The sequence below is a fragment of the Eretmochelys imbricata genome, chromosome 2 (genome assembly GCF_965152235.1).
Source record: "Eretmochelys imbricata isolate rEreImb1 chromosome 2, rEreImb1.hap1, whole genome shotgun sequence".
NCBI classification, from domain to species: domain Eukaryota; kingdom Metazoa; phylum Chordata; order Testudines; family Cheloniidae; genus Eretmochelys; species Eretmochelys imbricata.
Genome location: NC_135573.1, coordinates 2,992,238 through 3,017,228, shown reverse-complemented (window position 1 = coordinate 3,017,228; position 24,991 = coordinate 2,992,238). Strand labels below are relative to the sequence as shown.

General features: G+C 60.9%; 1 protein-coding gene across 1 annotated transcript in view; it reads left to right on the top strand.

Moving 5' to 3' along the window:
* Positions 1 to 4,457: 4,457 nt before the first annotated feature.
* CPSF1 (cleavage and polyadenylation specific factor 1) overlaps positions 4,458 to 24,991 on the top strand; it is a 33,468-nt gene continuing 12,934 nt past the window's right edge. The window contains exons 1-20 of the mRNA XM_077809663.1: positions 4,458 to 4,558; positions 6,105 to 6,274; positions 10,141 to 10,168; positions 10,575 to 10,708; positions 11,238 to 11,318; positions 12,187 to 12,338; positions 13,271 to 13,417; positions 14,121 to 14,260; positions 15,368 to 15,478; positions 16,876 to 16,969; positions 18,025 to 18,112; positions 18,866 to 18,991; positions 19,636 to 19,687; positions 20,083 to 20,177; positions 20,771 to 20,845; positions 21,547 to 21,627; positions 22,442 to 22,531; positions 22,889 to 22,999; positions 23,522 to 23,663; positions 23,991 to 24,169. Of these exons, the coding sequence (XP_077665789.1) occupies positions 6,131 to 6,274; positions 10,141 to 10,168; positions 10,575 to 10,708; positions 11,238 to 11,318; positions 12,187 to 12,338; positions 13,271 to 13,417; positions 14,121 to 14,260; positions 15,368 to 15,478; positions 16,876 to 16,969; positions 18,025 to 18,112; positions 18,866 to 18,991; positions 19,636 to 19,687; positions 20,083 to 20,177; positions 20,771 to 20,845; positions 21,547 to 21,627; positions 22,442 to 22,531; positions 22,889 to 22,999; positions 23,522 to 23,663; positions 23,991 to 24,169 (2,070 nt within the window). The 5' untranslated portion in view covers positions 4,458 to 4,558; positions 6,105 to 6,130. The remainder of the gene's footprint in view (positions 4,559 to 6,104; positions 6,275 to 10,140; positions 10,169 to 10,574; positions 10,709 to 11,237; positions 11,319 to 12,186; positions 12,339 to 13,270; positions 13,418 to 14,120; positions 14,261 to 15,367; positions 15,479 to 16,875; positions 16,970 to 18,024; positions 18,113 to 18,865; positions 18,992 to 19,635; positions 19,688 to 20,082; positions 20,178 to 20,770; positions 20,846 to 21,546; positions 21,628 to 22,441; positions 22,532 to 22,888; positions 23,000 to 23,521; positions 23,664 to 23,990; positions 24,170 to 24,991) is intronic.

The window sequence follows — 24,991 nt, the reverse complement described above, 5'->3', positions numbered from 1 at the left end:
GAAGATGTAGAAATGCATCTACTGGCCTACCCCTGACATCAAGATAACACACACAATGACTTAATACTTTATGCCCATTTGCACCGGTTCATTCATCAGCCATGTATGCACATTTTTTGAATGTGGTGAGAGCTCTTCACTTTTTCAGCTGCTGAGTCTTTCACTGTTGCACCGCATGCTCCTAGCCAGTCAGTTGAGCTTCTTGCAGAAAGACAGCGAGCATTTGCTGGTCTTGTTCGGAACTAGTGTTCAACTCCAGGATGAACAAGTGACAATGCACTTCACATTGGCCTCCAGTTTGTAGTGTGTGGTGTCTCTTACTTAAATAGAAAGTAGGATGCCACAGCCATGTTTGTTCGCATAAACTGTGTTGCGTCTCCAGCATTCTTATCAGCCTCATTAAGTACGTCTAAAATTGGCTTTGAAAAGGGGCTTATAAGGCTTTCTGCATGTTGATGCACTCCAGAGGCCTGGTGTTTTGCAGCCTTTTCACGTACTTTGTCAACATTGGCTTTGCTGATCGGTCTGACAAACCCAGCTCCTCCACTTTTACCAATTGTAGCATTGGGAAGCTTTCCTTCTTCATAAGCTTTTTTGCAAGAGGTGCACCAGTAGCCATCTTTTGTAACTTCAATAAATGGGAACACTTTGACCGACAAACATCGGGAACTGCCTTTAGGTCTTGGAAACACGGTTTCTTCAGTAGGTAGCTGTATTCGTGCTTTGGGCTGGTTGGATGTAGATCCACCACTTGAACCTTCAGACGACATGTTGATATATTCTTGGTTCTTGACGTGTTCTTCACCTTGGTTAGTTTTTGAGGCCTTTGAGTGGAAAACCTGTTGTATTGTTTTTTGTCTTTTCATTTTCACTTTGACCTGCAACATATAAAAGAGATATGAATAAACTAAATGTTTTGTTAGGATAATGCAAATTTAACATCATGATAATGCAAGTTACACCAAAACACATAACAGGTCTAGATTTCTAAAAAAATATAAATTAAAAAAAATGTATTTAATTTAAATTGACTTTTGAAAAGTAAGCCATCATGGGATAAGAGGGAAGGCCCTCTCATGGATCAGTAACTGGTTAAAAGATGGCAAACAAAGGGTAGGAATAAATTATCAGTTTTCAGAATGGAGAAAGATAAATAGAGGTGTCCCTGAGGGGTCGGTACTGGGACCATTACTGTTCAACATATTCATAAATGATCTGGAAAAAGGTGTAAACAGTGAGGGGGCAAAATTTGCAGATGATACAAAACTATTCAAGATAGTTAAGTCCCAGGCAGACTGTGAAGAGCTACAAAGGGATCTCATAAAACTGGGTGACTGGGCAACAAAATGGCAGATGAAATTCAGTGTTGATAAATGCAAAGTAATGCACATTGGAAAACAATCTCAACTATACATACAAAATGATGGAGTCTGAATTAGCTGTTACCACTCAAGAAAGAGATCTTGGAGTCATTGTGGATGGTTCTCTGACAACATCCACTCAGTGTGCAGCGGCAGTCAAAAAAAGCAAACAGAATGTTGGGAATCATTAGGAAAGGGATAGATAATAAGACAGAAAATATCATATTGCCTCTCTATAAATCCATGGTACTTGGACACCTTGAATACTGTGTGCAGATCTGGTCACCCCATCCCAAAAAAAGATATATTGGAATTGGAAAAGGTACAGAGATGGGCAACTAAAATGATTAGGGGTATGAAACAGGAGGAGAGATTAAAATGACTGGGAATGTTCAGCTTAGAAAAGAGACGACTAAGGGGGGAAATATGATAGAGGTCTATAAAATCTTGACTGGTGTGAAGAAAGCGAATAAGGAAATGTTATTTAATCCTTCATATAACACAAGAACTAGCAGTCACCCAATGAAATTAATAGGCAGCAGGTTTTAAAAAAAACAAAAGGAAGTACTTCTTCACACAACATAAAATCAACCCGTGGAACTCTTTGCCAGGGGATGCTGTGAAGACCAAAACTATAACAGGATTAAAAAAAGAACTAGATAAATTTCTGGAGACTAGGTCCATCAGTGGCTATTAGCCAGGATGGGGAGAGATGCAACACCATGCTCTGAGTGTCCCTAGCCTGTTTGCCAGAAGCTGGAAATGGGCAACAGGGGATGGATCATTTGATGGTTACCTGTTCTGTTCATTCCCTCTGAAGCACCTGGCCTTGACCACTGTCAGAAGACAGGATACTGGGCTAGATGGACCATTGGTCTGACCCAGTATGACCATTCTTATGTAAAAAATAATTATAATAATAAAAATGTTTAGTACAGAAACTCCCCAACATAATGACCTCTCAAGATAGCAACGAGGTGAGATAACAACCTTGGCAAATAATGCATTTTAAAAATCTTGGCCTACTAAGAAACATATGTCTACAAGTTTCCATTCCCAGTCACAAATCTAGCATTCTGGAGCAAAGTCACTAAAATATAGTCCAACAAACAAATGTTTATTTAACGTGCCCCTCACTTTTCCCTCCACCGCACCCCACTCATCAGTGTTGTCCTTGGTCAGTGGAGACTAAGAGTTCAGAGGTGCTTTCACGTGAGTTCACCTCCCAGGTGGGGGGCAAGAAGGCACCTTGCTCGTTCCTCCAGCTGCTCCCTGCTCGCTCTGACCACTGCTGTTCGTTGTGCCACCGTTTACGCCACCGCTCTGTTGCCAATGGCCCTGCCCCATCACCATCTGCTGCCACCAGCCCCTGTGCCTGCCCCACACTCCCTGCCCCTGGGCTCAGCCCCGGTGCCTGCCCCGCTCCCCCAGTCCCAACCCCCGTACCTGCCCCCTGGTCCCAGCCTCTGTGCCTGTTCCACGCCCCCCTGTCCCAGCCCCTGTACCTGCCCCATGCCCCCTGCCCCTGGGCTCAGCCCCTGGGCCTGTCCCACGCCCCCCGCCACTGGGCTCAGCCCCGGTGCCTGCCCCACTCCCCCAGTCCCAACCCCCGTACCTGCCCCATGGTCCCAGCCTCTGTGCCTGTCCCACACCCCCCGGTCCCAGCCCCTGTGCCTGCCCCACGCCCCCTGCCCCTGGGCTCAGCCCCTGGGCCTGCCCCGCGCCCCCCTGCCCCTGGGCTCAGCCCCTGGGCCTGCCCCGCGCCCCCCGCCACTGGGCTCAGCCCCGGTGCCTGCCCCACTCCCCCAGTCCCAACCCCCGTACCTGCCCCATGGTCCCAGCCTCTGTGCCTGTCCCACACCCCCCGGTCCCAGCCCCTGTGCCTGCCCCACGCCCCCCTGCCCCTGGGCTCAGCCCCTGGGCCTGCCCCGCGCCCCCCTGCCCCTGGGCTCAGCCCCTGGGCCTGCCCCGCGCCCCCCTGCCCCTGGGCTCAGCCCCTGGGCCTGCCCCGCGCCCCCCTGCCCCTGGGCTCAGCCCCTGGGCCTGCCCCGCGCCCCCCTGCCCCTGGGCTCAGCCCCTGGGCCTGCCCCGCGCCCCCCTGCCCCTGGGCTCAGCCCCTGGGCCTGCCCCGCGCCCCCCTGCCCCTGGGCTCAGCCCCTGGGCCTGCCCCGCGCCCCCCTGCCCCTGGGCTCAGCCCCTGGGCCTGCCCCGCGCCCCTCTGCCCCTGGGCTCAGCCCCTGGGCCTGCCCCGCGCCCCCCTGCCCCTGGGCTCAGCCCCTGGGCCTGTCCCGCGCCCCCCTGCCCCTGGGCTCAGCCCCTGGGCCTGTCCCGCGCCCCCCTGCCCCTGGGCTCAGCCCCGGTGCCTGCCCCGCTCCCCCAGTCCCAACCCCCGTACCTGCCCCCTGGTCCCAGCCTCTGTGCCTGTTCCACGCCCCCCTGTCCCAGCCCCTGTACCTGCCCCATGCCCCCCGCCACTGGGCTCAGCCCCTGGGCCTGCCCCGCGCCCCCCTGCCCCTGGGCCTGCCCCGCGCCCCCCTGCCCCTGGGCTCAGCCCCGCGCCCCCCTGCCCCTGGGCTCAGCCCCGGTGCCTGCCCCGCTCCCCCAGTCCCAACCCCCGTACCTGCCCCCTGGTCCCAGCCTCTGTGCCTGTTCCACGCCCCCCTGTCCCAGCCCCTGTACCTGCCCCATGCCGCCCGCCACTGGGCTCAGCCCCTGGGCCTGCCCCGCGCCCTCCTGCTCCGCGCCCCCAGCTCAGCCCCTGGGCCTGCCCTGTGCGGCCCCGCCACTGGTCTCAGCCCCTGTGCCTGCCCCGCTCTCCCAGTCCCAACCCCTGTACCTGCCCCACGCCCACCGGTCCCAGCCCCTGGGCCTGCCCCACGCCCCTGGGCTCAGCCCCCGGCTCCGTCACGGCGCGCGGCCAGCGCTCGTAGAACCGGGCAGGGAACCCAGGCGTCCGGGCGCAGAGGGACGGACCCGGGTTCGAACCCCCGCAGGCGGGAGAGGGGCGGCGCAGGCGCAATCCACCCCCCTCCCCGCGAGAGGGCGGGGCTGGCCCTGGCTCTATGGGCCCGGCTAGCCCCGCCCCCTCGCGGCCACTCTAGCTCTGACGTCGCTGCGCTCTATGGTGGCCTCAGCCCGGCGCGGGACCCGGCGCTTCCGGCGGCGGCTGCATGAGGAGACTCGGGGGGGGCGGGCAGGTGAGGGGCGGGGGGGCCTGGGTCGAGCCGGGGAGCGGGGGCCGTCCGTGGCCGCAGGGGGGTCTCGGGGGGGCGGTCTGGGGGGTGACGGGGTGATCGGGGGGGGGGAAGGGGTAGCTGTGTGTGGAGGGGTGTCTGGGGTCGGTAGGGGGAGCGGTGTGTGGAGGGGTCTCGGGGTGATCGGGGGGGGAGGGGTAGCTGTGTGTGGAGGGGTGTCTGGGGTCGGTAGGGGGAGCGGTGTGTGGAGGGGTCTCGGGGTGATCGGGGGGGGAGGGGTAGCTGTGTGTGGAGGGGTGTCTGGGGTCGGTAGGGGGAGCGGTGTGTGGAGGGGTCTCTGGGGATGATCCCTGAGGGGGTGGGGGTGGTCCGTGGCTGCAGAGGGGTGTGGAGGGGTCTCGGGGGGCTCCCTGAGGGGGGGCGGTCTGGGGGTGACGGGGTGATCCCGGGGGAGGGGATGAGGGGGTAGTTGTGTGTGGAGGGGTCCCTGGGGGGTGAGGGGTCCCTGGGGGGGTCTGTGGGGGGTGGGGCGGTCCGTACGGGTAGGGGGGGCTGGGGGTTCCTGAGGGGGGGCGGTCTCGGGGATGAGGGGGTGATCCCGGGGGGGTGAGGGGGTAGCTGTGTGTGGAGGGGTCCCTGGAGGGGTGGTCTGTGGGGTGAGGGGGTGATCCCGGGGGGGCGTGGGGGGGTAGCTGTGTGTGGAGGGGTCCCTGGGGGGGTGGTCTGTGGGGTGAGGGGGTGATCCCGGGGGGGCGTGGGGGGGTAGCTGTGTGTGGAGGGGTCCCTGGGGTCTGGTCTGTGGGGTGAGGGGGTGATCCCGAGGGGGCATGGGGGGGTAACTGTGTGTGGAGGGGTCCCTGGGGGGTGGTCTGTAGGGTGAGAGGGTGCTCTGTGTCCCTCCAGGGGGAAGTGGGGTGCTGCCCCCCAGATGACAGGGCCCCCTTGCTATATTGTTCACATCTAGAGCCGATGGGGGGAGAGGTGGTTGCAGACTGGCATAGCCGCCCCTCACCCCCAACCTGTGTCCTGGGCCCCAGGGAAGGTTTAATGCTGAGCCATGAACATGTGGGACTGTGCCCGGGGGAATGGTCCTTCCCGCCCTGCAGCCTGGGGGTTAACAGCCCCCCTCGTTCTGCCCCAGCATCAGGCTCTGATTGGTGCCGGGAGATTCCTTGGCTAAGGTGGTGTGGAGGTTTCCATTTGAAACAGGTCTCAAATCTTGCTTGGGAAATTTGGCTGCCATAATGTCTTTAGCCCAAGAGCCAGTGACTCCCCCAGAGGAGCAGGGTGAAGATGTTCCCTGGGGGAAACGTTTACCTCACGATTGGCAGGAGGCTCAGGCTGCCAAGGCAGGGCCTGTTCTTATGGCCAAGGATCTGGTGTGCGCAGGGGAGAAGGATTGGTCTCTGGGCTGTCACCCTTTTGCAGCGCTAGGCTCTCTCACCATCTCGCAGGGCCTGGGACAGCAGTAGTCTCTCTGGCAACCCTAGGGTTATCGGTGGTTCTCACAGCCGATTTGTCTTTCTCTTTCCTTTGTGTCCCTGGGCAGGTTGGTGGCCTTGACGTTCCCCGGGGATGTATGCGGTGTACAGACAAGCCCACCCCCCTACGGGGGTGGAGTTCTCCATGTACTGCAACTTCTTCTCCAACGCGGAGCGCAACCTGGTAGTGGCAGGAACGTCTCAGCTCTACGTGTACAGGCTCAACCATGACTCAGAGGTACCTTGTCCTCTCGCCAAACCATCCAGCAATCCCACCCAGCCCTCTGTGTCTTTCTGTGCTGCAGCTGTTTCTACAGATCCTATCTATGTGCGTCTACGGGTTGCCTGTGATACCAGGGACAGGACTCAGTGACTCAGGAGGTCCCTTACAGTCCTGTGTTCCTAACTCAAATCCAATTTGTGTTTTAATCAAATTAAAGCATTATATTTTTTGACCCCTGGGACCTCAGAACTAATTCTTCTCTGAGTGGAGGTGCATAACCATAAAAGCTTTGGACACCTTCCAGGAAATTTCATTCATAAATCACAAAGGAGAGAGAAAATCTGGAACTGTGTTTGTAAATTATTATTATTATTGTTTATTACTTGTATTTCCATAGTGCCTAGGAGCCTTAGTCATGGACCAGGACCCCCCTATGCTAGGGGCTGTACAAACAACAAAAATGCAGGTCCTATCTCAGTAAGCTTCCTAAGTATAAGACAAGATACAACAGATGGATACAGACAGACGGGAGAGTACAAAGAAGCACTGAGACAGCATTGTTGAGCATGATAGGCTGTGGTCTCAGCCCACCAGCAGCCTAACTGTTAAGATTTTTGTAGGCCTCATGGCAAAGGAGAACTTTGAGGAAGGTTTTGAAGGAGGGTGATGAGGTAGTTTTGTGTTTGTTTACAGCGAGTGCTTCCCAAGCATGAGGGACAGCAGGGCAGAAAGCACAAAGGAGCTTGTTTGAAAATTACTCCTGAGGGAATTCTGCACCAAAAAAATAAAAATTCTGTGCAAAATATTTTAAAATTCTGCAAAATTCTGCATATTTTATTTGACAATAAATGTGGAGGCTCCGGCATGGCAGTGGGGAACACAGGCTGCTGGCTGCACTGAGGTGGGAGATTACCCTGCAGTCTCCCCTCCCCCTGACACAGATTTGGCCGTGGGGCTGTACCTGACCCTGCTGTAGCGCAAGGGCCAGGCCTGTCCCAGAAACACCCTGGGGCCCTGCCCCTCCTACTGCTGAGGGCATTCTGTGCCAAAAATATAAAAATTCTGCACACAATATTTTAAAATTCTGCAAATTATATTTGTCAAATAAATGTGGAGCACTGCATTGGAGAGCACAGGCCTCTGGCTCTACAGAGGTGGGAGATCAGTGTGCAGCTCATCCCCGGACATGGACTCGGCAGTGAGGCTGCACCCAATCCTGACACAGCGCAAGGACCAGGCCTGCCCCAGAATCACTCCAGGGCCATGACCCTCTGTACCAAGTGTACCAGGTGTGGGCAGGCAGGCTCAGCAAGGCAGGACCCAAGTGTGGAGGGGTTTAGTATGTGTGGGGGATCGAGCTGTGGGTTGAGAGGGTTCTGTGTGGGGCAATCTGGATGCGGGTAGCTCAGTGGGGGATGCAGGTGTAGGGGGATCTGGATGCACAGGGGCTTGTTGGTGGGGGCGTTCTGAGTGCAACAGTAATGGGACTCTGCAGGGGTGTCCAGGTGAAGGTGGTTGGGGCTCAACGGGGGGGTGTCTGGGTGTGGGGGCAATAGAGCTTGGCAGGAGGTATGGGTGTGTGTGGGGGGGCTCAGTGGAGGGTCCAGGTGCAGCTGGTTGGGGTTTGCTGGGGTGGGGATCTGGGTGTGGATTGCTCGTCAGGGTGGTCCAGGTGCAGGGGGTGTGGGGCTCATTGAGGATGGGGGTTTTCTGAGTGCGGGAGTCTGAAGCTCAGTGGGAGGGACTGGGTATGAGGGGGTCTGGATGCACAGCAGATGGGGGAGCAGCTCCCTGTACAGGGATCCCAGCTCCTGCAGCTGAGGAGCGATGGGTGCAGGAAGTGTGTGTGTGGGGGAGAGTTTGCAGAGCTTCCTTCAGCCAGGGGAGAAATCTGGGGGTGGGTGTCTGACCCAGCCCCAGATGCTCTGCAGGGGAAAAGGAAGTTCCATCCTCCCCAGCCTAGCCGAGACTAGCAACTAAGCCTGGTGCAGGGTAGAGCCACAAGCCGGGTCTTCCTGAGTCCTGCCTCACAGTGATTTACCTCTCTGCTGGTTGCCCTGGGCCCCCGAAACATAGTGCTGGGGAGGGTCGCATGACCACTCTTGTGGGTTCCCTTTGCTTCCCCGTCTGAAAGTCATTTTTCTGCAGGGAAGCAAAGAAATCTGCAGGGGACATAAATTCTGCACATGCGCAGTGGCACAGAATTCCCACAGGAGAATCCTCCAGACTAGGTGCACCAAGATAGCAAACAAGAGGGACCGAGTCTCACGTGCACACCCAGTCCTGGCCCCCGATCCAGGTGTGGGGCAAGCAGGCTCAGCCCAGCAGCTTCCAAGTGTAGAGAGGCTTAGTGTGGGAGGATCCAGGTGTGGGGTGAGAGGATTCTGTGTGGGGCACTCTGGGTGCGAGTGGCTTGGTGGGAGATCTGGATGCACAGGGCCTCCTTGGGGAGTTCCAGGTGAAGGGGGAATAGGACTTTGCATGGGGATCCAGGTGAAGGTGGGAGGGGGGGTCTGGGTGTGGGGGATGGTCTGGGTGCAGGAGTGGGGAACCACATGCAGAGGGGAGGGGCTCGGCATGGGTCTGGTTGTAGATGGGGTGGGGTTGGAGGGGCGTGGTTGGGATGCAGGGAGTGTGGCTCAGTGGGGGGTGCTCTGGGTGCAGGGGGGCTCCAGATGCAGGGGGTGAGGTTCAGTGGGGTGGGTGTTCGGGCATGGGGAGCTTCGTGGGGAGGGGGTTCTAGATGTGGGCAGGGTGAGGCTCGGCAGGGGTTCTGGGTATGGGGGTTCCGGATACGTAGGGGTTGGACAGATGGGGGAGCAGCTCCCTGTACAGTGACCCCTCCCCTGCGGCTCAGGAGCAATGTGGGCAGGAAGTGGGGGGAGGTGCAGAGCTTCCTGCAGCTGGGGGAGGTTTCTGGGAGTGGGTTGGCCCCAGCTGCTCCTTGCAGGGGAAGAGAAAGTCCCGTCTCCCCAGCCCAGCTGGGAATAGCACCTGAGCCTGGTGCAGGGCAAGAGCCACTGGCCAGAGCATCCCTAGCCCCACAATGATTATCTCTCCGCTGGCTGCTCCGGGCGCCCGAAACAACGCACCCATGCTGCTGGGGAGGGACGCGTGACCGCTCTTGCGGCTTCCCTTTGTTTCCCCCCATTTTTCTGCGGGGAAGCGAAGCAATCTGTGTGGGGCATGAATTCTGCACATGCGCAGTGGCGCAGAATTCTCCCCAGCAGGAAGAGAGAGCTCTGGCCCGTTCAACGTGACAGGCTAGGGTATGGGTGGAGCAAGGCCAGAGAGATGGAGATTGTGGTAATCAAGATACAAGCTGATGAGAGCTTGCACAAGAGATTTAGCTGTGTGGATGGATAGGAAAGGGTGGATCTTAGAGAGAATCTGTGGGACGTAGACATAGACTAGGTGGAGAACCCAGAGAGGTACTTGTGCTCGGCTTAGCTCGGTTAGCCTGGGTTACTAGAGTGCTTAGCACTCACGTCTCTTCTTATTTTCAAAGGGGTTTAGGTACATGTGCCTGGGGGCTGGGCCTTGTGGGTCAGGCTTGAGAGGCATGGGCAGAGCCTGGGGGTATGGGGGAAAGCCCAGGAATAACAGGGGGATCTGCAGATTGAGGATCTGCAAGATTGAGGGGCAGCGGCAGAGCTGTGGAGGAGGGGGAACTTCTACATCCGTTGCCTGCTCTGGAGCTGCCCCTCTGAGTAAGACCAGACCCCCTCGGCCTCAGGAGCACTCATGTCATTCTGGCATTGAACTGAGAGATGCCTTGGCCAGTTGCCCCAGAGGAGGGCAGTAGCTGCCTCCGCTGGGCTCGCTGGATCCAGGCTGTCTGATTGCAGCTACTCTGATGAAGTTCTTTCTCTTCCTTCCAGCCCTCCACTAAAGGAGACAGGAACACAGGTACGTGGGACTGGGGCATGTCGGGGTGGGCCAGTCTGGGCTCTGCTGCAGCTCCTGGGATCGCCCCAGGGTGGGGTTGGAATGTGGGGGATGACAGCAGGGAGGGATGGAACCCCAGGACAGCTTCCGTTTCCTGTTGAGGTCACGAGCTGGCGGAGAGGCCATGGCCCAGCAAGGTGGTCACATTGGGGCTGGAAGGAGGGCTCATGGGTGGAATGAGAGGGGGCAGTATGGAGTGACTATCTGGGGGTGACATCTGTGAGGCCAGTGACTCCTCTCTGCAGGGAGGGGGTGGAAGTGGGCCAGGCGGAGCCCTGCAGAGCGTGCCGGGCCTGCCCTGACCCAGGGGCAGGGCCCAGCCCCAGAGCCTCGGCTTCTCACCCCTCTGTCTTGCTGGCCCATGCAGAGGGCAAAGGTCACAAGGAGAAGTTAGAGCTGGTGGCCTCCTTCTCCTTCTTCGGCAATGTCATGTCCATGGCCAGTGTGCAGCTGGCGGGAGCCAAGAGGGACGCTCTGCTGCTCAGCTTCAAGGATGCCAAGGTAACTTCCCGGGGCAGGGGCAGGCTCCTACAATGGATCAGCAGCTACATCCATCCCCCCAGCCCAGCAGGAGAAGGGGTTAGATCCAGTCCCAGTTCAGAGGCCTGGGACTGGAGTAGCTGAGGGGGCTGCAGGCCTGGAGTGAGGGGCAGTGACTGGTCAGGCCTGGGATGAGGGGCAGAGACGTGGGGAGTAGCTTGGCGTGCTTCAGAACAGAGCTGGGTAGTGTCTCGGGTGCTGTTCTTTAGTCTGTCCATACCTAGGCAATGCCTCAGGGGGTGCTGTGCCATGGGGGCCCATCTTTCAGCCAGAGCATGAAACCAAGGGGCAGGCTGAACTCAGCTGGCCCTGTCCTACGCCCTGTGCAGGAGAGCCGTGGCACTTCTCCTGGGAGGTGGCTGCATTTCAGGCCTGGGCGAAGTGCTCCCTGCAGGCCTTTGAAGTCCATGGAGATGCTGTATACATGGATGGTGCCCACCTGAACCGAGGGGCGCCATCTCGTTAACCACTTTCTCTTCCTTCTCTGTAGCTGTCAGTGGTAGAATACGACCCTGGCACCCATGACCTGAAGACCCTCTCCCTCCATTACTTTGAGGAGCCTGAGCTAAAGGTAGGTCCTTGTGTGCCGGCTGTGGGGGTCAGCACCTTCCTGTTCCTGCTGCAGCACGGAGGCAGCTTTGGGGGCTGTTCGGTGGCAACCACTAGCCCTGTGGCGTCGTGCCCACTCAGTGCTGTGAGCTCTGTGCTCCTTCCTATCCCGACAGCCCTGCCCTCCGCTCCCAAGGGATGGGTGTGAAATATGGCCAGGAAAGGGCCCAGCCCAGGTGTTTGGGCAGGTGTCCAATCCAGGGGGCTGGCTGTTCTCCTCAGGCTGCTGTGTGTCAGGAAGAGGTGGGACCCTGGTCTCGGTGCTGGGGTGTCTGTGAAAGGAGGAGGCTGAGCTGTGCTGAGGATATTGGGGAGAGCGCCTCCAGGCCTAACCTCAGAGGAGATGTGGGTGATGGCCCAGCTCCTGGAGATGGGGCAGGCCCCCTCTCCCAGCACGGCTTTGCCACAATGGCCACCAATGATTTAGTCTGAATCTGAGCCACCAGTGCGGACTGAGACTTTCTGCTGTGCGTTCAAATGGAGACAGCCTGCGTTCCCCAGGCTGAGACCACTGCTTGGGCATCCCAGAGCTAGAGGGGGAGTGACCCACACGTGCCCTATCCCATCCCCTCTCTCCCCCCTCGGAGGAGAGAGATCCATGGGTCCCAGCAAGCGTCAGAGCAGACCTGTGCTGTCTGGCTGGGTTCCCTGAATGAGACCCGCCATTCAAGGTGGCTGTGGGGGCTGGTGAAGCTCATGTGGTGGGGGGGGGGTGCCAGCCCCCCAGCTCCCTGTGAGGCTCTATCGTGGGCTGCCCTGGGTTGGCGTGTTTGCTCCTGGGCCCTGGCAAGGCTGGTGTGACTCATTCTCTGTGCTGTCTGTGCTCCCAGGATGGCTTTGTGCAGAACGTTCACATCCCCAAGGTGCGGGTGGACCCGGATGGGCGCTGCGCAGTCATGCTGATCTACGGCACGCGCCTGGTGGTGCTGCCTTTCCGGAGAGAGACACTGACGGACGAGCACGAGGGGGTCATGGGAGAGGGGTAAGGTCCCAGAGCTAGCCCTGGCAGGACTCCCCTCTGCACTGGTGGGCACAGGGTGAAAGCCTATGAACTGCCCGGGCTAGGACATGCCCCTTGTCCCATTCCAAAGCTGGCAGCGTTCCCAGCTCCCTGCTGGCTCACGGGATCCCGTCATTCTGCTCGCCACCTGGCTTCCCTGCACTTGAGCTCTGTGATTGCGGCGAGGCCTCGCAACAGCCCGGCTCCCAGCTTTCCCCCACAAGATGCCTCGGGGTAGACTCTGGCACTTTGTGAAGTTGGCCACTGGAGTCACGTTTTCGGGGGTGGAAAAGGCAAGAGGGTGATGGGTTCTGAAAGCCCCGGATCTCCCTCTGGAGGGAGGAGGGGCTGCACTTTGGCTGGGCCATTCCCAGTGCTGGCTGGGCTGGGAAATGTACCAGAACGGGTGCGAGAATAGGCAGGGAACCCTGTGGCTGGGGTGGGGACGGGATGCTGCTGCATGAACGGAGCCAGCCATCTCCTGCAAGGTGCATGTGCCCAACACCGGATATGCCCAGGGTGGCCACGTTGGCAGTGTGCTGGGGATCCAGTGCACGTGTAAAGAGCCGATTACCTGCGGGCTGCAGACATCAGGGTGCAATGTTCTATCTGGAGCGGTGCTGCCATGCCTCTCTGGTCAAGGAGCTGAGACCTGTATTCCCCACGGGCCTCGCTGTACCTCAGAGAGGACGGCAGCCGATAGGGCTCTGGTCACGCTCCAGCCACCAGGTCGCAGGCCCCATCCGAGGGAGTGTGGCCAAGCATGGGGTGCCAAGGGGCCCGCCCAGGAGCTGCCTGGAGGCTGTGGGGAAGGTGTCGTGGGGGTGGCTGGGCTGGAGCGGGGCAGCCTGCTAAGCTCGGCCTCCCAGACTCTGTGTGACGGTGTTTTCCCTCCTCTCCCCGCCCAATTGCAGCCAGAAATCGAGTTTCCTGCCCAGCTATATCATTGACGTGCGGGAGCTGGACGAGAAGCTGCTTAACATCATCGACATGCAGTTCCTGTATGGCTACTATGAGCCCACCCTGCTCATCCTGTTCGAGCCCAATCAGACCTGGCCAGGGTGCGTCCCTCCTGCATCCCTCCTGCCCCCCTGGGTTGCTGCCAGCTTGGAGTCCTGGCCAGCCCACTGTGGGCACTGAGCGGGACGGATCCCATGCAAGGCTGGGCCTGCTAGGTGCTGAATGGAGGTGCTGGAGGGCGACTTGGCAGGGGGTGCTGTGGTCTGAGTTGGTGCTGGGGGGGCGCTGTGCTGTGTCTCTGTGGTGGGGGAAATGATTTCTGTTTGCAGGGGGCTCTGGGCTGCCAGGGGCGGCTGGTGCAGCCCCTGCTGAGCTGGAGTGCAGATCAATCCCAGTGAGTGCCGTGGCACGACTCGCTGCCCAGCATGGACCCGCAGCACTGGGAGGAGGGGCTCAGTGGTGCAGTGTGGAGGGGCTGGGGTGGTGGCACCAAACCTTGTGGGACCCAGCAGGGGAGACGGGTTCGCAGAGGTGAGTTGAGCAGCAGCAGAGACGGACGTAGTCACTGGGGAAACGGAGGACGTGGGGGCTGGTGGGGAGCACGTGACCAATGATAGTGAAGCACAGGGCAGCCAGCTTTCTGGGGGAGACCCCACCCCACCATTCTCCCCTTCCACCCACTTCCCGTGGCATCTCTCCCCGCTCGCTTCTCACGCTGCTACGGCTTGTCTTGCTCCGGGCTCCCTGAGCAGGCCTGGGGGCGGAGTGTATGTGAGCTGCTGTCTCTCCTTCCCCTCGGTGCAGGCGGGTGGCTGTGCGCCAGGACACGTGCAGCATCGTGGCCATCTCTCTGAACATCATGCAGAAGGTCCATCCGGTCATCTGGTCCCTCAGCAACCTGCCCTTCGACTGCACGCAGGCCCTGGCTGTGCCCAAGCCAATAGGTGAGACGAGCGTCTGCTTCCCAGGTGTGGGGTGCGACCTGGTGGCTAGAGCATGACTCTAGCACGACTCCTGGGCTCTGTCCCCGCTCCGCTGCTGACCCTTTGAGGCCTTGGCCAAATTGCTCAGCCTCTTCGAGACCCTGGAACATGAGTCCAGTGGTTGCCTACCCCCCGGGGCTTGGGCGGCAGTGCAGGGCTTTGCATGTGGCTCATCGGGTGGCCGGTAAGTGCAGGATCGTAGCATTATTACCGCCTCCCTGGTTTGGCCAGCCCAGTGTCTGGCTAATGCAGGGCACTGGCTAACGCTCGCCACCCGTACGGACAGAATGGCACCTGCTGTGCGGGGCACTCACTCCCCTGGAGCACGATATGGGGGGGGCTGAGGGTGGAGCTAAAGGAGCCCCATTTCCTCCCAGACTCCTCTCTGACCATCTGCTGTCCCTGGAGCTCAGACGTGAGCCTGCATCACCAGCCCCGCCAGTTCCCCCCTGGGTTGGTGCAGAGAGACCCCTCGGTTCTGAGAGGAAGGGGTCAGACCCAGCCCGTTCCCCAGGAACTGGTGCCGTGAGTTCTGCAAATCCTTCCTCACCCAGCCCCAGGGGAAGGGTTTAAAGCAGGGCAAGGATCCCGGGTTGATCTAATTTACCCAGCGCAGGAACCCACCCCAGTTTGGCTTGGGGGTGCCTCGTGCTGGGTCCTATAAGCAAGAGCTCCAGGGCTGTCCTCTGCGCAGTGTCCTTCCCTGCCGCCAGCCCTGGACCTGCATGGGTCCTGGGGGAGCTGATCCGCTCATGCCGGGGAACGTGAGCCCAAGTCCCGACAAATCTTCCCTGAAGAATGGGCTGAACTGCAGGTCTAGTGAGGGGCGCTCTGGGCCGGGATCCGGAGCCCTTCGCCTTCAGCTCACTGTGCCCAGGCTGGCCCGGAGAGCTGCGTGGGGCCGTGTGTGCAATGAGTCCATGGGTCTCACGCCAGCTGCCCACCCCACAAACTGCCCTCCAGTCAGCACTCATGTGTGGATAGCATGGAGGAGCTCTGTCCCCAGGGCAGTCCCTGCTCTGCCCTGGTGTCCTCTGACACTTACAGCTGCGCTCGTCCTCTCTCTAGGAGGCGTGGTGATCTTCGCGGTTAACTCCCTGCTGTATCTGAACCAGAGCGTCCCGCCGTACGGCGTGTCTCTCAACTGCCTGACCACCGGGACCACGGTGTTCCCCCTGCGTAAGCTGGCGTGCCTGTCCTTCTCTTCGCGGCTCTCTGTCCTGGGCCTGGCTCCGTGTGGGATGGGCCTCTGGGGCCTCTGGAGAGGCAGTTCTCTGGGCAGAGCTTAGGGGGCTGATGGGCACCAAGGTGGGGAGATAGGCTGGGCGATCTTGGCCTGAGTGGGAGATGCCAGCTGCCGAAGCGATGGCAGTGATGCTGTTGAGGGCTTGTTACTGACTCTGGCCCAGTTGGGAGCTGGGGTCTGAGCAATCGGATGGCCGCGGCGCGTGTAGCCCAGAGAACGACTGTCCCCGGCCACTTTGGGTGTGGGGAGTTTGCTGCCGACAGCCCATGAGGGGGCCTAGCTGTGGCGGGTAGAGGGGTGTGGTGCCCGCTTGGGCTGCTGTCGCTCAGTGATGCATGTGAGATGAGCCGGGGGCTCCCGCCACCTCCCGCCAGCTGGCTCCTGCATTGTCATCAGACAGGCCAGCCCTGAATGGCGACTCCACTGCCAGTTCTCCTGTGGCCTGTCCGGGTCTGGTTCGAGGCCTGTGGGCAGTGGGTGGGGGAAGATGTCCTGAGCTCTTCACTCTGAGACCTTTCTCCAGTGCTGAATTCCCGCTTGCTCTGGACAGCCGGATGCCTCACCCACCTGCCCGACAGTCAGGTCCCTGCAGAGTGCTGCTTTCCCCAGAGTGTGTGCACCAGGCTCGCCCTGGCCCTGCGGGGGAGCAGAGCGCCGCGCTGGGAAAGGGCCGCGCTGGGAAAGGGCCGCGCTGGGAAAGGGCCGCGCTGGGAAAGGGCCGCGCTGGGAAAGGGCCGCGGAGACAGTAAAAGTGACCTGCCATCGGTCCAGCAGCTGTCAGGCTAGAGATGACAGCTCTCGTTGTGGGGCTGGGGGTGTGAACCTCCCCTCAGGACTTGGGGTCTGCTCCACCTGGAGGACCTGTTCTGGTACCAGCTGCGGACGTGCTTTGTGGGGGTCGTTAGTCTGCAAGGGACCGGTGGGTTAGAGTGGCCTTGCTCACCCGGGGAGACTGCAGCAGTGCCCGTGGGTCTCTAACATGCCCATCGGTGCGCTCCTTTGCCCTCCGATAGACCACTGGCATCAGTGTGTGCCACGGCAGAGCTATGCCCCCTGCATTTGTGGTGCCAGGGGGTGTGGAGGGGGCAGCATTCAGAGCAGGGGGCCGCAGCATAGGTGCAGCCTATAAGCCTGATGCAATGCAGTGCATAGAGCAATGCATGCTGGGACATGTAGTCTGTGTGGGCCGTGCTTGCCAGTTAGCTGTCCCGGTTCCTTTCCCCCAGCTCAGGCACAGTCCTGGGGGTCGTGGTGGTGTGGCCGGCCGAGCTGGGCCATGGGGCTGCGTCATGTCCCTGGACTGCCACTGAGCAGGGCCCTCTCTCTGCAGGCATTCAGGACGGAGTGAAGGTAACGCTGGACTGTGCGCAGGCGGCGTTCATCTCCTACGACAAGATGGTGATCTCGCTGAAAGGAGGGGAGATGTAAGACCTCAGCGGTGGCCCCGGGAGCTTGGCCCGGCTCAATCACTGACCTTGCCTTTGGTAGCTGGGTCTGTCCCAGGGAGCTGGGAGCTTTGAGCTGCTGCTGTTCCCTCTCGCTCCTAGTTGGCGGGTGGTGGGGAGGTCATGGATTCTAAATAGCCAGGGTTTGAAAGGAGCCGGTCCCCCCAGCAGCTGCAGGTTCGTAGGAGCTGTTGTGGGGGTACTGGGGTCTAGGGCTAGAGTGGAAGACTGGGAGGCAGGACTCCTGGGTCTGTTCATTTCTCCTCAGCGGCCCGGGGCAAGTCCCTGCCCTGCATGTGCGTGAGGCAGGGATGGTGGCACTGGCTCGTTGCGTTGGAGGTGCTTCTGGGTGGTGAATCATAGAATCATAGAATATCAGGGTTGGAAGGGACCTCAGGAGGTCATCTAGTCCAACCCCCTGCTCAAAAGCAGGACCCATACCCAATTAAATCATCCTGTGCACAGTGCGGCCAGCCCCGAGAGGAAAGGGATGGGCGAAGGGCCACAGGGTGGGCTCCACACACGTTGCTTGGCGTGCCCTCTGGAGACCCCCGGGGGGGGCAAGAGAGAACACTAGTGGCTAGGAGAATGGCCAGCAGGTGCCTGCGGTTTTGGGGAGCTCATGGTTTGACTCTGACTCACTTTCCTGCCAGTCTCCACGGAGTCCCCCGACCCCAGTGTTAGAAATTCACCCGTGCAGAACTGGTGCTCTTGCTGTGATTTCGCCAGCATGGTCCGTGCCCATGCAGGGGTTCCCCCTCCCCCGTCCATTGCTCCCGTGTGCTTCCCCTGCCATGCAGAGCGCAAGCTCTGATCTGCTGTGGAGCTTGGCCCCTGGGTGCCGCCCTCGCGGTGTGGTGCGCAAGAGCTTGCCCTGGCCCCTCCCCAGGCTCCTGAGCCGTGCCCGGCTCCGCAGCGGGGGCTGATTGCGGAGCCTGTTTCAGCAGCTCGTCAGAGCTTCCAGCTGGCCCACAGCAGCCCTGCGGGACCCGGGACAAGCTTCTGGCCTCACCGCTCTCCCTGTCTCTCCTTAGCTACGTCCTGACCCTCATCACAGACGGGATGAGAAGTGTCCGCTCCTTCCATTTTGACAAGGCAGCAGCCAGCGTCCTCACCACCTGTGTAAGCCGCTGGGCTGAGGAGGGGTGTCCCGGGGGGCCTGTCACGGGGGTGCTAGTAATTGCCTGGGGACTCTCCTGGACCTGGCTAGGTGGGATCCCAGCTCTTGCCTTGTGCTAGGCTAGTGCCTTTCTCTTTGCCAGGGTAACTGGGCTACAGAGACCTCAGCGGGCAGATGGGGACCATGGGGTAGGTGCCATGCTTCCCAGGGATCCCCGTCGTGTGCCTGGGGATGAACTGGTGGCCCAATGTGGGGGAGCAGGTATGGGCGGGACACTGGTGCCAAGAGCGTTGCCGACTCCGCACGAGGCCGGTCAGCAGGGCTGAGCCCGAATGGGCAGTCAGAGGGGCTGCTGTGGGGCCCTTATGCACTAGCAGGTGGCTGCTAGGCTTCCAGGCCAGGCCTGGGGGCATCAGTCACTGACCGTGTCAGCATTCCTGCAAGTGACCCATGTGCTCTGGGGGCTCAGAGGAGCTCATGGCCCCAGGCCTGGTTTCACTGCCCTCTGCAGGGCACGTCTACACAGCCAGTGACAGCGAGCTGCCGAGCCTGGCTCCACAGACTCCGGCTTGTGCTGCCGCTCTAAAAAGAGCTGTGTAGGCTTGACAGCAACATCTATGTGGCTCTGGGAGTGCCAGTGCGGACCGGGCCCGGGGGCGGGCCGGTGCGGGCCGCGTGGCCCGGCCCTTTGTGTCTGAGTCCCAGAGCGGCGCAGGGGTGGATCTGTTGAGCGTCCATTTCTCTGCTCCCCTCAGATGATCACTATGGAGCCGGGTTACCTGTTCCTGGGCTCGCGGCTTGGTAACTCTCTCCTCCTCAAGTACACGGAGAAGCTGCAGGAGCCCCCCATGAACGTCGTCAAGGACCCGGCCGACAAGCAGGTCAGGGCAGCCCAGGGCCTGTGGGTGCTTCCTCCTCCATGTGCTCTTTGCCCCACCCTGCCCCTCCTGGGCTTCTGCTGTGGCCCAAGCCAGCCTGGCTACATTCCGTGCATCGCTGCTGCGCCGTCCTTCGGGGGCTTGGCCCAGCGGCTGCTACGGGTCAGCGTGGCGAGGGGCTACAGGGCATGGCTCTGTGACCTAGTAGCCGTTAGCCCCACGTCCGTGTGGTGTCCCGCTGGACAGCTGAGGAACTGGAGGTGATGAAAGCTCCAGAAGAGGTGCCAGGCTCAGCCCTGTCCCAGACCATGGACAGCCCAGCGGGCAGCCGGGCAGGCAAACCCCACCTGCCCACCCTTTCTCTGCCCAGGTGTCTGTCTCTGGCTGGTCCCTGGCCTCTCTGGAGGCTGCCAGTGTAGGGTCTGGCTTGTACCCATGTGCTGTGGCTTTCCTTAGAGCAGGCCTGAGAGCCCCCAGCTCCTTCCACTGAGTGGCTATTGCCGTGGGTCACTGCTGGCCTGGCCATCAGCACCAAACAGCAAACAGCCCCATCCTTCCTCCCATTTGCAGGGTGATTGGGAGGGTTGGAGTTCCCTAGCTCGGGGCCAGAGGTGGGGAGTCACTGCTGGCTTCTCTGTTCCCCACAGGAGGAGCCCCCTGTCAAGAAGAAGCGATCGGAGTCGTCCGGGAACTGGGCTGGTAGGTGGGCGCCTCCTCGGGGTCGGGGGGCGAAGGGGTCCGACTGAGCCAGTCTCTGCATCCCAGGATTGGCCGGGGGTGCCTGGCAGTGGCTGCCCAGCCCTAGTGCCGGACCCCCATGCACTGCATTGCAGGGGAGCTGGGGATACAGTGTGTGCGGGGGACACATGAGGCTGGTGTGGCTCAGGGTGGGGGAGCTGGGGCACACAGTGGGGTGCAGGAGGCTGGCGTGGCTTGGGGCAGGAGTACAGGGGGGCACAGCGTTGCCCCCAGCTCTGACCCAGGCTCTGGCTCGCTGTTGTGTTGCGGTGGGAGAGGGAGGCTGGCGTGGCTCGGGGCAGGAGTACAGGGAGGTGCAGCTCTGTCCCAGGCTCCGGCTCGCTGTTGTGTTGCAGGGGGGAAGTCGGCCCCGCAGGACGAGGTGGATGAGATCGAGGTGTATGGCAGCGAGGCCCAGTCCGGGACCCAGCTGGCCACCTACTCCTTTGAGGTATGCGCTCTGCGGAGCTGCCTGAAGACCCTGGACCTGCCGTTCTGGCCGGGGGGGCTGGCTGTGGCTCCCTGCCCAGCGGCCTGGGGGGCTGGCGGCAGCTAGGTGGGACCCAGGCCCCTGCTGCCCCAAGGGACTGAGCTCTTCCCTGAGCCGAGCTCTCCCTAGGCTGCTCTGCTTGCTCATTGGTGTCAGCCCAGGGGGTGAGTTCTCCCCACTTCCCCAGCAGCCTGACACGCCCAGGGCCCCGGCTAGGCAGTGGGGGCTCTGTTTCCCCTCCCACGCTGACCCCCTCCCTCATGCCCCTCCCTTCAGATGGTCCCTGGCAGGGGCCCGGGCTAGTGACTTGGTGGTGCTGACCCTTCTCATGTAGGAACCGGGCTGATCCCCACCAGCTCCATGGTGGTTGGGGCCAGGCTGGAGCTGGAGCCCTGGGGGGTAGGGCCATGTGTCCCGTTCTCCTGGCCCTGGGGCTGGGTTGGAGCTGCTGCCCCGAGGCTGAAAGCTCCGTTTCCAGTCCCTGAAGCCCTCCCCCCGAACTCCCCCAGCCTGGTCTATGGCGCAGGGCGCTGACCCCCTCTTGAATCTTGCAGGTGTGCGACAGCATCCTCAACATCGGGCCCTGTGCCAACGCAGCCATGGGGGAGCCGGCCTTCCTGTCCGAGGAGGTGCGTACCGCGCCAGAGCCGACGGCGCTCTGCTCCCCTCGCGTCCACGTGCTGCCTACGGGTCCCAGCAGGCCATGCTCCAGGTGGCCTGGCTGCAGTGCATGCTGGGATCTGGAGTCTCCCTGGGCTGCTGCCTGCTATGGGAGGGCTGTGCTCTGTGCAGCTTGAGCCAGGGTGGCATTTGACCTGAGCTGACAACGCTTTCCAAGACCCCCCAGTCCTTCCGATCCTCATTCTTCTCCCTCTGCCCCCTGAGAACAGCCAGCACGTGGGCTGCTTTGGGTAGTCCAGTCCGGCTGTTCCCTCCTGTCCTGTCTGATCCCCCACAAAACCAAGCCACTAGCAATGGCCGTTCCCAGCTCACTGCCTGCCCGAGTCCCTGTCGCTGCAGGGCAGCTGGGCGGGAGGTCGGGACTCTGACAGGATGGGTGCAGGGGCTGGAGTAGGTCTCCCTCTGTGCTCCACGGAGCCGAGGCGGTGAGAGCCAGTGGGGTGAAGGGCGGGGGGCTACAGGGGGTCTGGGGTCTGTGGAGCCGTCAGCATGCAGGAGCAGCAGCCCCAGGGATGGGTGCCAGCCCTCCAGCACAGGGCCCGCAGGAGGCCCTGGCAGCAGCCAGTCCTGGGTGGGGGGGACAGGGGGCTTCCGTCCCTTTGGGGGTGGGGCAGCTCCTGACATCCGGTGCTTGTCTCCATGGCTACAGTTTCAGAACAGCCCGGAGCCAGACCTGGAGATCGTGGTTTGTTCAGGCTATGGGAAGAACGGGGCCCTTTCTGTCCTGCAGGTGAGCACAGTGCCAGCGGGACGGGGAGCATCTGTGCTGGGGGGAGCCTAGCCCCAATGGGCGGGATGGGTGGGCGGGCGAGCATCTGTGCTGGGAAGAGTCTGGCCCCGATGGGCAGGAGGGGCGGGCATCTGTGCTGGGGGAGCGTGGCGCCAGCAGGGGGGTATGTCTGTGCCCCAGAGTGAGCCCGGCACAGGCAGGGGAGGCGGAGTCTGTGCCCAGGGGTGAGGGTATTGTGTGAGCCCTGGCTGGTCCAAGTGTGGCATGGGGAGGGCTGTCACCGTGCGAAGGCCCCACATCCGGGCTCTGGGCTTCAGGCATCCCCACCCTGCAGATCTGCCTTGAGGCTATGGGAGGGGTGGGGTGGGGTGCGGTGCCTGGCAATCCCTGCAGGGGGAGCGCCCAGCGGGGCAGAGACGGGCCCTGCCTGAGGGAGGGGGGTGGGGAGGAGCAGACAGGGCCGGGGGAGTGAGCTCTGCTACCCCAGGTCGCTCGGTGGAAGGGGGCGTCTGGCGCTTGTCACGGCAGGGCTGGCTGGCGCGTGGCCCCTACTCTCCAGTCTAAAGGCACAGCCACATGACCGCATGCAATGCCGCAGCTGCTGGGCATGCAGGGCTGCGTGCTCTCTGCGGGCTGCTCCCTTGGCAGTGCACATGGCGAGGGGTGGCCCGCGGCTGGGCAGAGTTTGGGCTCCACGCCAGTGTTCAGGAGCAATGGGGGTCTCCAGGGAGGGAGTCTTGGGTCTCGGCGCTTCTCCCACCAGGGCTGGGGGGACTGGGAAGCTGCAGTTCTAGCCTCTGCCTCGTCCCAACAGAAAAGCATCCGCCCCCAAGTGGTGACGACCTTTGAGCTGCCCGGCTGCTACGACATGTGGACCGTGATCTCGCCCCAGAAGAAGGAAGAGGTCAGTGGGTGGCTGCCTGCAGCTTGGAGGGGGAGGCTCTGGGTTGGCCCATCAGCCACCTGCCCCTAGAGCTCCTGGCACCTCCGCTGGCTTCCACCAAGCCCCAGTTTCTTCAAGCTGATCCCAGCATGCCAAGGACTCGCTTCTGGGTGTGCTCCTTCGCTGTGTCTGGCCTGGCGAGGCAGGAGATGTCTCTTGGAGGAGTGCCCCCCCCCCAGCCCCATCGCTGGGGTAAAGGCCCCTGGCGAGGCTGGTTAGCACTGTGCCCCATAGCACCCCATCACTGTGGGCTCGGCTCCTAGGGACTGGGGGGTGCTGTGCACTCCCAGGGCTTGGCTTCATTCTCTCCTTCTGCAGGACGAGAGTGCCAAAGGGGAGACTGCAGAGAAGGAGCCCAGCCACCCCGAACCTGAGGACGATGGCAAGAGACATGGGTTCCTGATCCTGAGCCGTGAGGACTCCACCATGGTAAGGGCCCTGGCAGTGACGCCAGCCCAGGCAGCTGTCCCCAGGGGACTGCGGCACTGGAGTGTGCATGGAGTCGGTTCCATCTCTGGGGAAGCGCCCCAGCAGCGAACTGCCTCAGAGGCCGGGTGGAGGGAGCCCGAGTGCACTGTGCCTCTGGAGGGGCTGTATTCGGGTGAGAGAGAACACAGGCCCTGGCTCTTTTCCCGGCATGTGGGGCATGAACCTCCCATCCAGCTTGGATCGTTCTGTTCCAGCTCCCTGATTTCCCTGTGGGTTCATTGGGACATGGGGAGCTTCGTCTCCTGCCTTCCCTGGTGTTGCTGGGCTCTGTTAATCAGCTGACATGCTCCACCTTGGAGGTGGCTGCACTGGGGGGGTGGGGGGGTACCTGTCCCGTTTTTAAAGGGGCGGGGTTGGCTCCTTGTATGCCTGCTGAGGCGACAGGCAGGTGGGTTAGTGTAGGGGCTCGGGCAGGGTTGGGCACTCTCCGCGCTGACTGCCCTCTGGTCTTGTGCCCCTTAGATCCTGCAGACGGGTCAGGAGATCATGGAGCTGGACACAAGTGGGTTCGCCACGCAGGGGCCCACTGTGTTTGCTGGCAACATCGGAGAGAACCGCTACATCGTGCAAGTGTCGCCCCTGGGCATCCGGCTGCTGGAAGGAGGTGGGCACTGCGGGTGGGCAGAGCCGCCACGTCTCTTCCTGCCGACCCCCTCAGGCTGGCCTGCCTGCTCCGGTCACCACACTGGAACCGAGCAGCTGGGGCCATCTGCAGTGGCTGGTGCTGGCGGGACTGGTGCATGCTGGGGACCTCCGTGGCCCCCCATTCTGATCTGGGAGCAGGGCCACCTTGGTCTATTCCCCAAGGGGGGATGCAGGGCTGGAGGAACCCATTGCTCCGATCTGAAGGGGGTGCTAGGTTGGCGGGCTGGGGCTGGGCCTTGTGGCCCTGGGCATGGCCGTGGCTCAGCCGGGTGACTCTGTCTTCCAGTGAATCAGCTGCACTTCATCCCTGTGGACCTGGGCTCCCCCATCGTGCACTGCGCCGTGGCCGACCCCTACGTGGTGATCATGAGCGCCGAGGGCCAGGTGACCATGTTCGTGCTGAAGAGCGACACGTACGGGGGCAGGACGCACCGGCTCACCCTGCAGAAGCCCCAGCTGCACCACGTGAGTCTGAGCAGGCGGTGCTGCTGTGGGGGACAGGCTGCCATGCCCCTGTCCTGATGTCTGTGTGACACTGGGGCTGTCCATTGGGGTGGGGCTGGAGGGACACGCCCGGGTGCTGTCGGTCGGGGTGGGCATGTGCAACATACCAGGGTACAGTCCAGACCAGTGGGAAGCTGTGTCACCCCAGCCCTGCCGCCTTCCTGCTGCAGCTCCCCCAAGAGCCGCCCACAACCAGCCTGCCAGCATGTGAGCTACCCCCTGAATGTGTGTGTGTGACTGCAGCCTGCCAGCCACGCCTCGGTTACGCTGCAGGGTGACCCCAACACACACCCCCAACCCCGTCCCGGATCTTCTCCCAGAACTGTATGTCCTGTACTGCCCAGCCCACTCCTGGGCAGGACAAATACTTTCCTTTAAGTAAGGGAAGAATATGCCAGTGTATTATCTCAAATAGTTATTCCGACGCTTTGGTTTAAGCACACGGGATTAGATAAAACAGTAAAACAAGTTTATTAACGACACTGAGAGAGATTGAGTCCAAGTAATGAGGCCTAAAAGTCAGAAATGGTCACAAGAAAATAAAAACCAGACATTTACTAATAACTAACTTAACAAACTATATTGGATTCAAGCAAAGTTTCTCACCACATGCTCCAGCAGGTTACTGACCAACCCCCTCCCCCAGAGTCCAAGGCCTGCTTCCCTTGTCTCTTTGGGAGCAGTGAATGCAATGGGCAAGGAGAGGGAGGCTTGGGGTGTTTGTCCCTCAGTTCTATAGTTTCAGGCCCCCTCTTGAAAAACGATTCCAGCTGGGCACCAGGA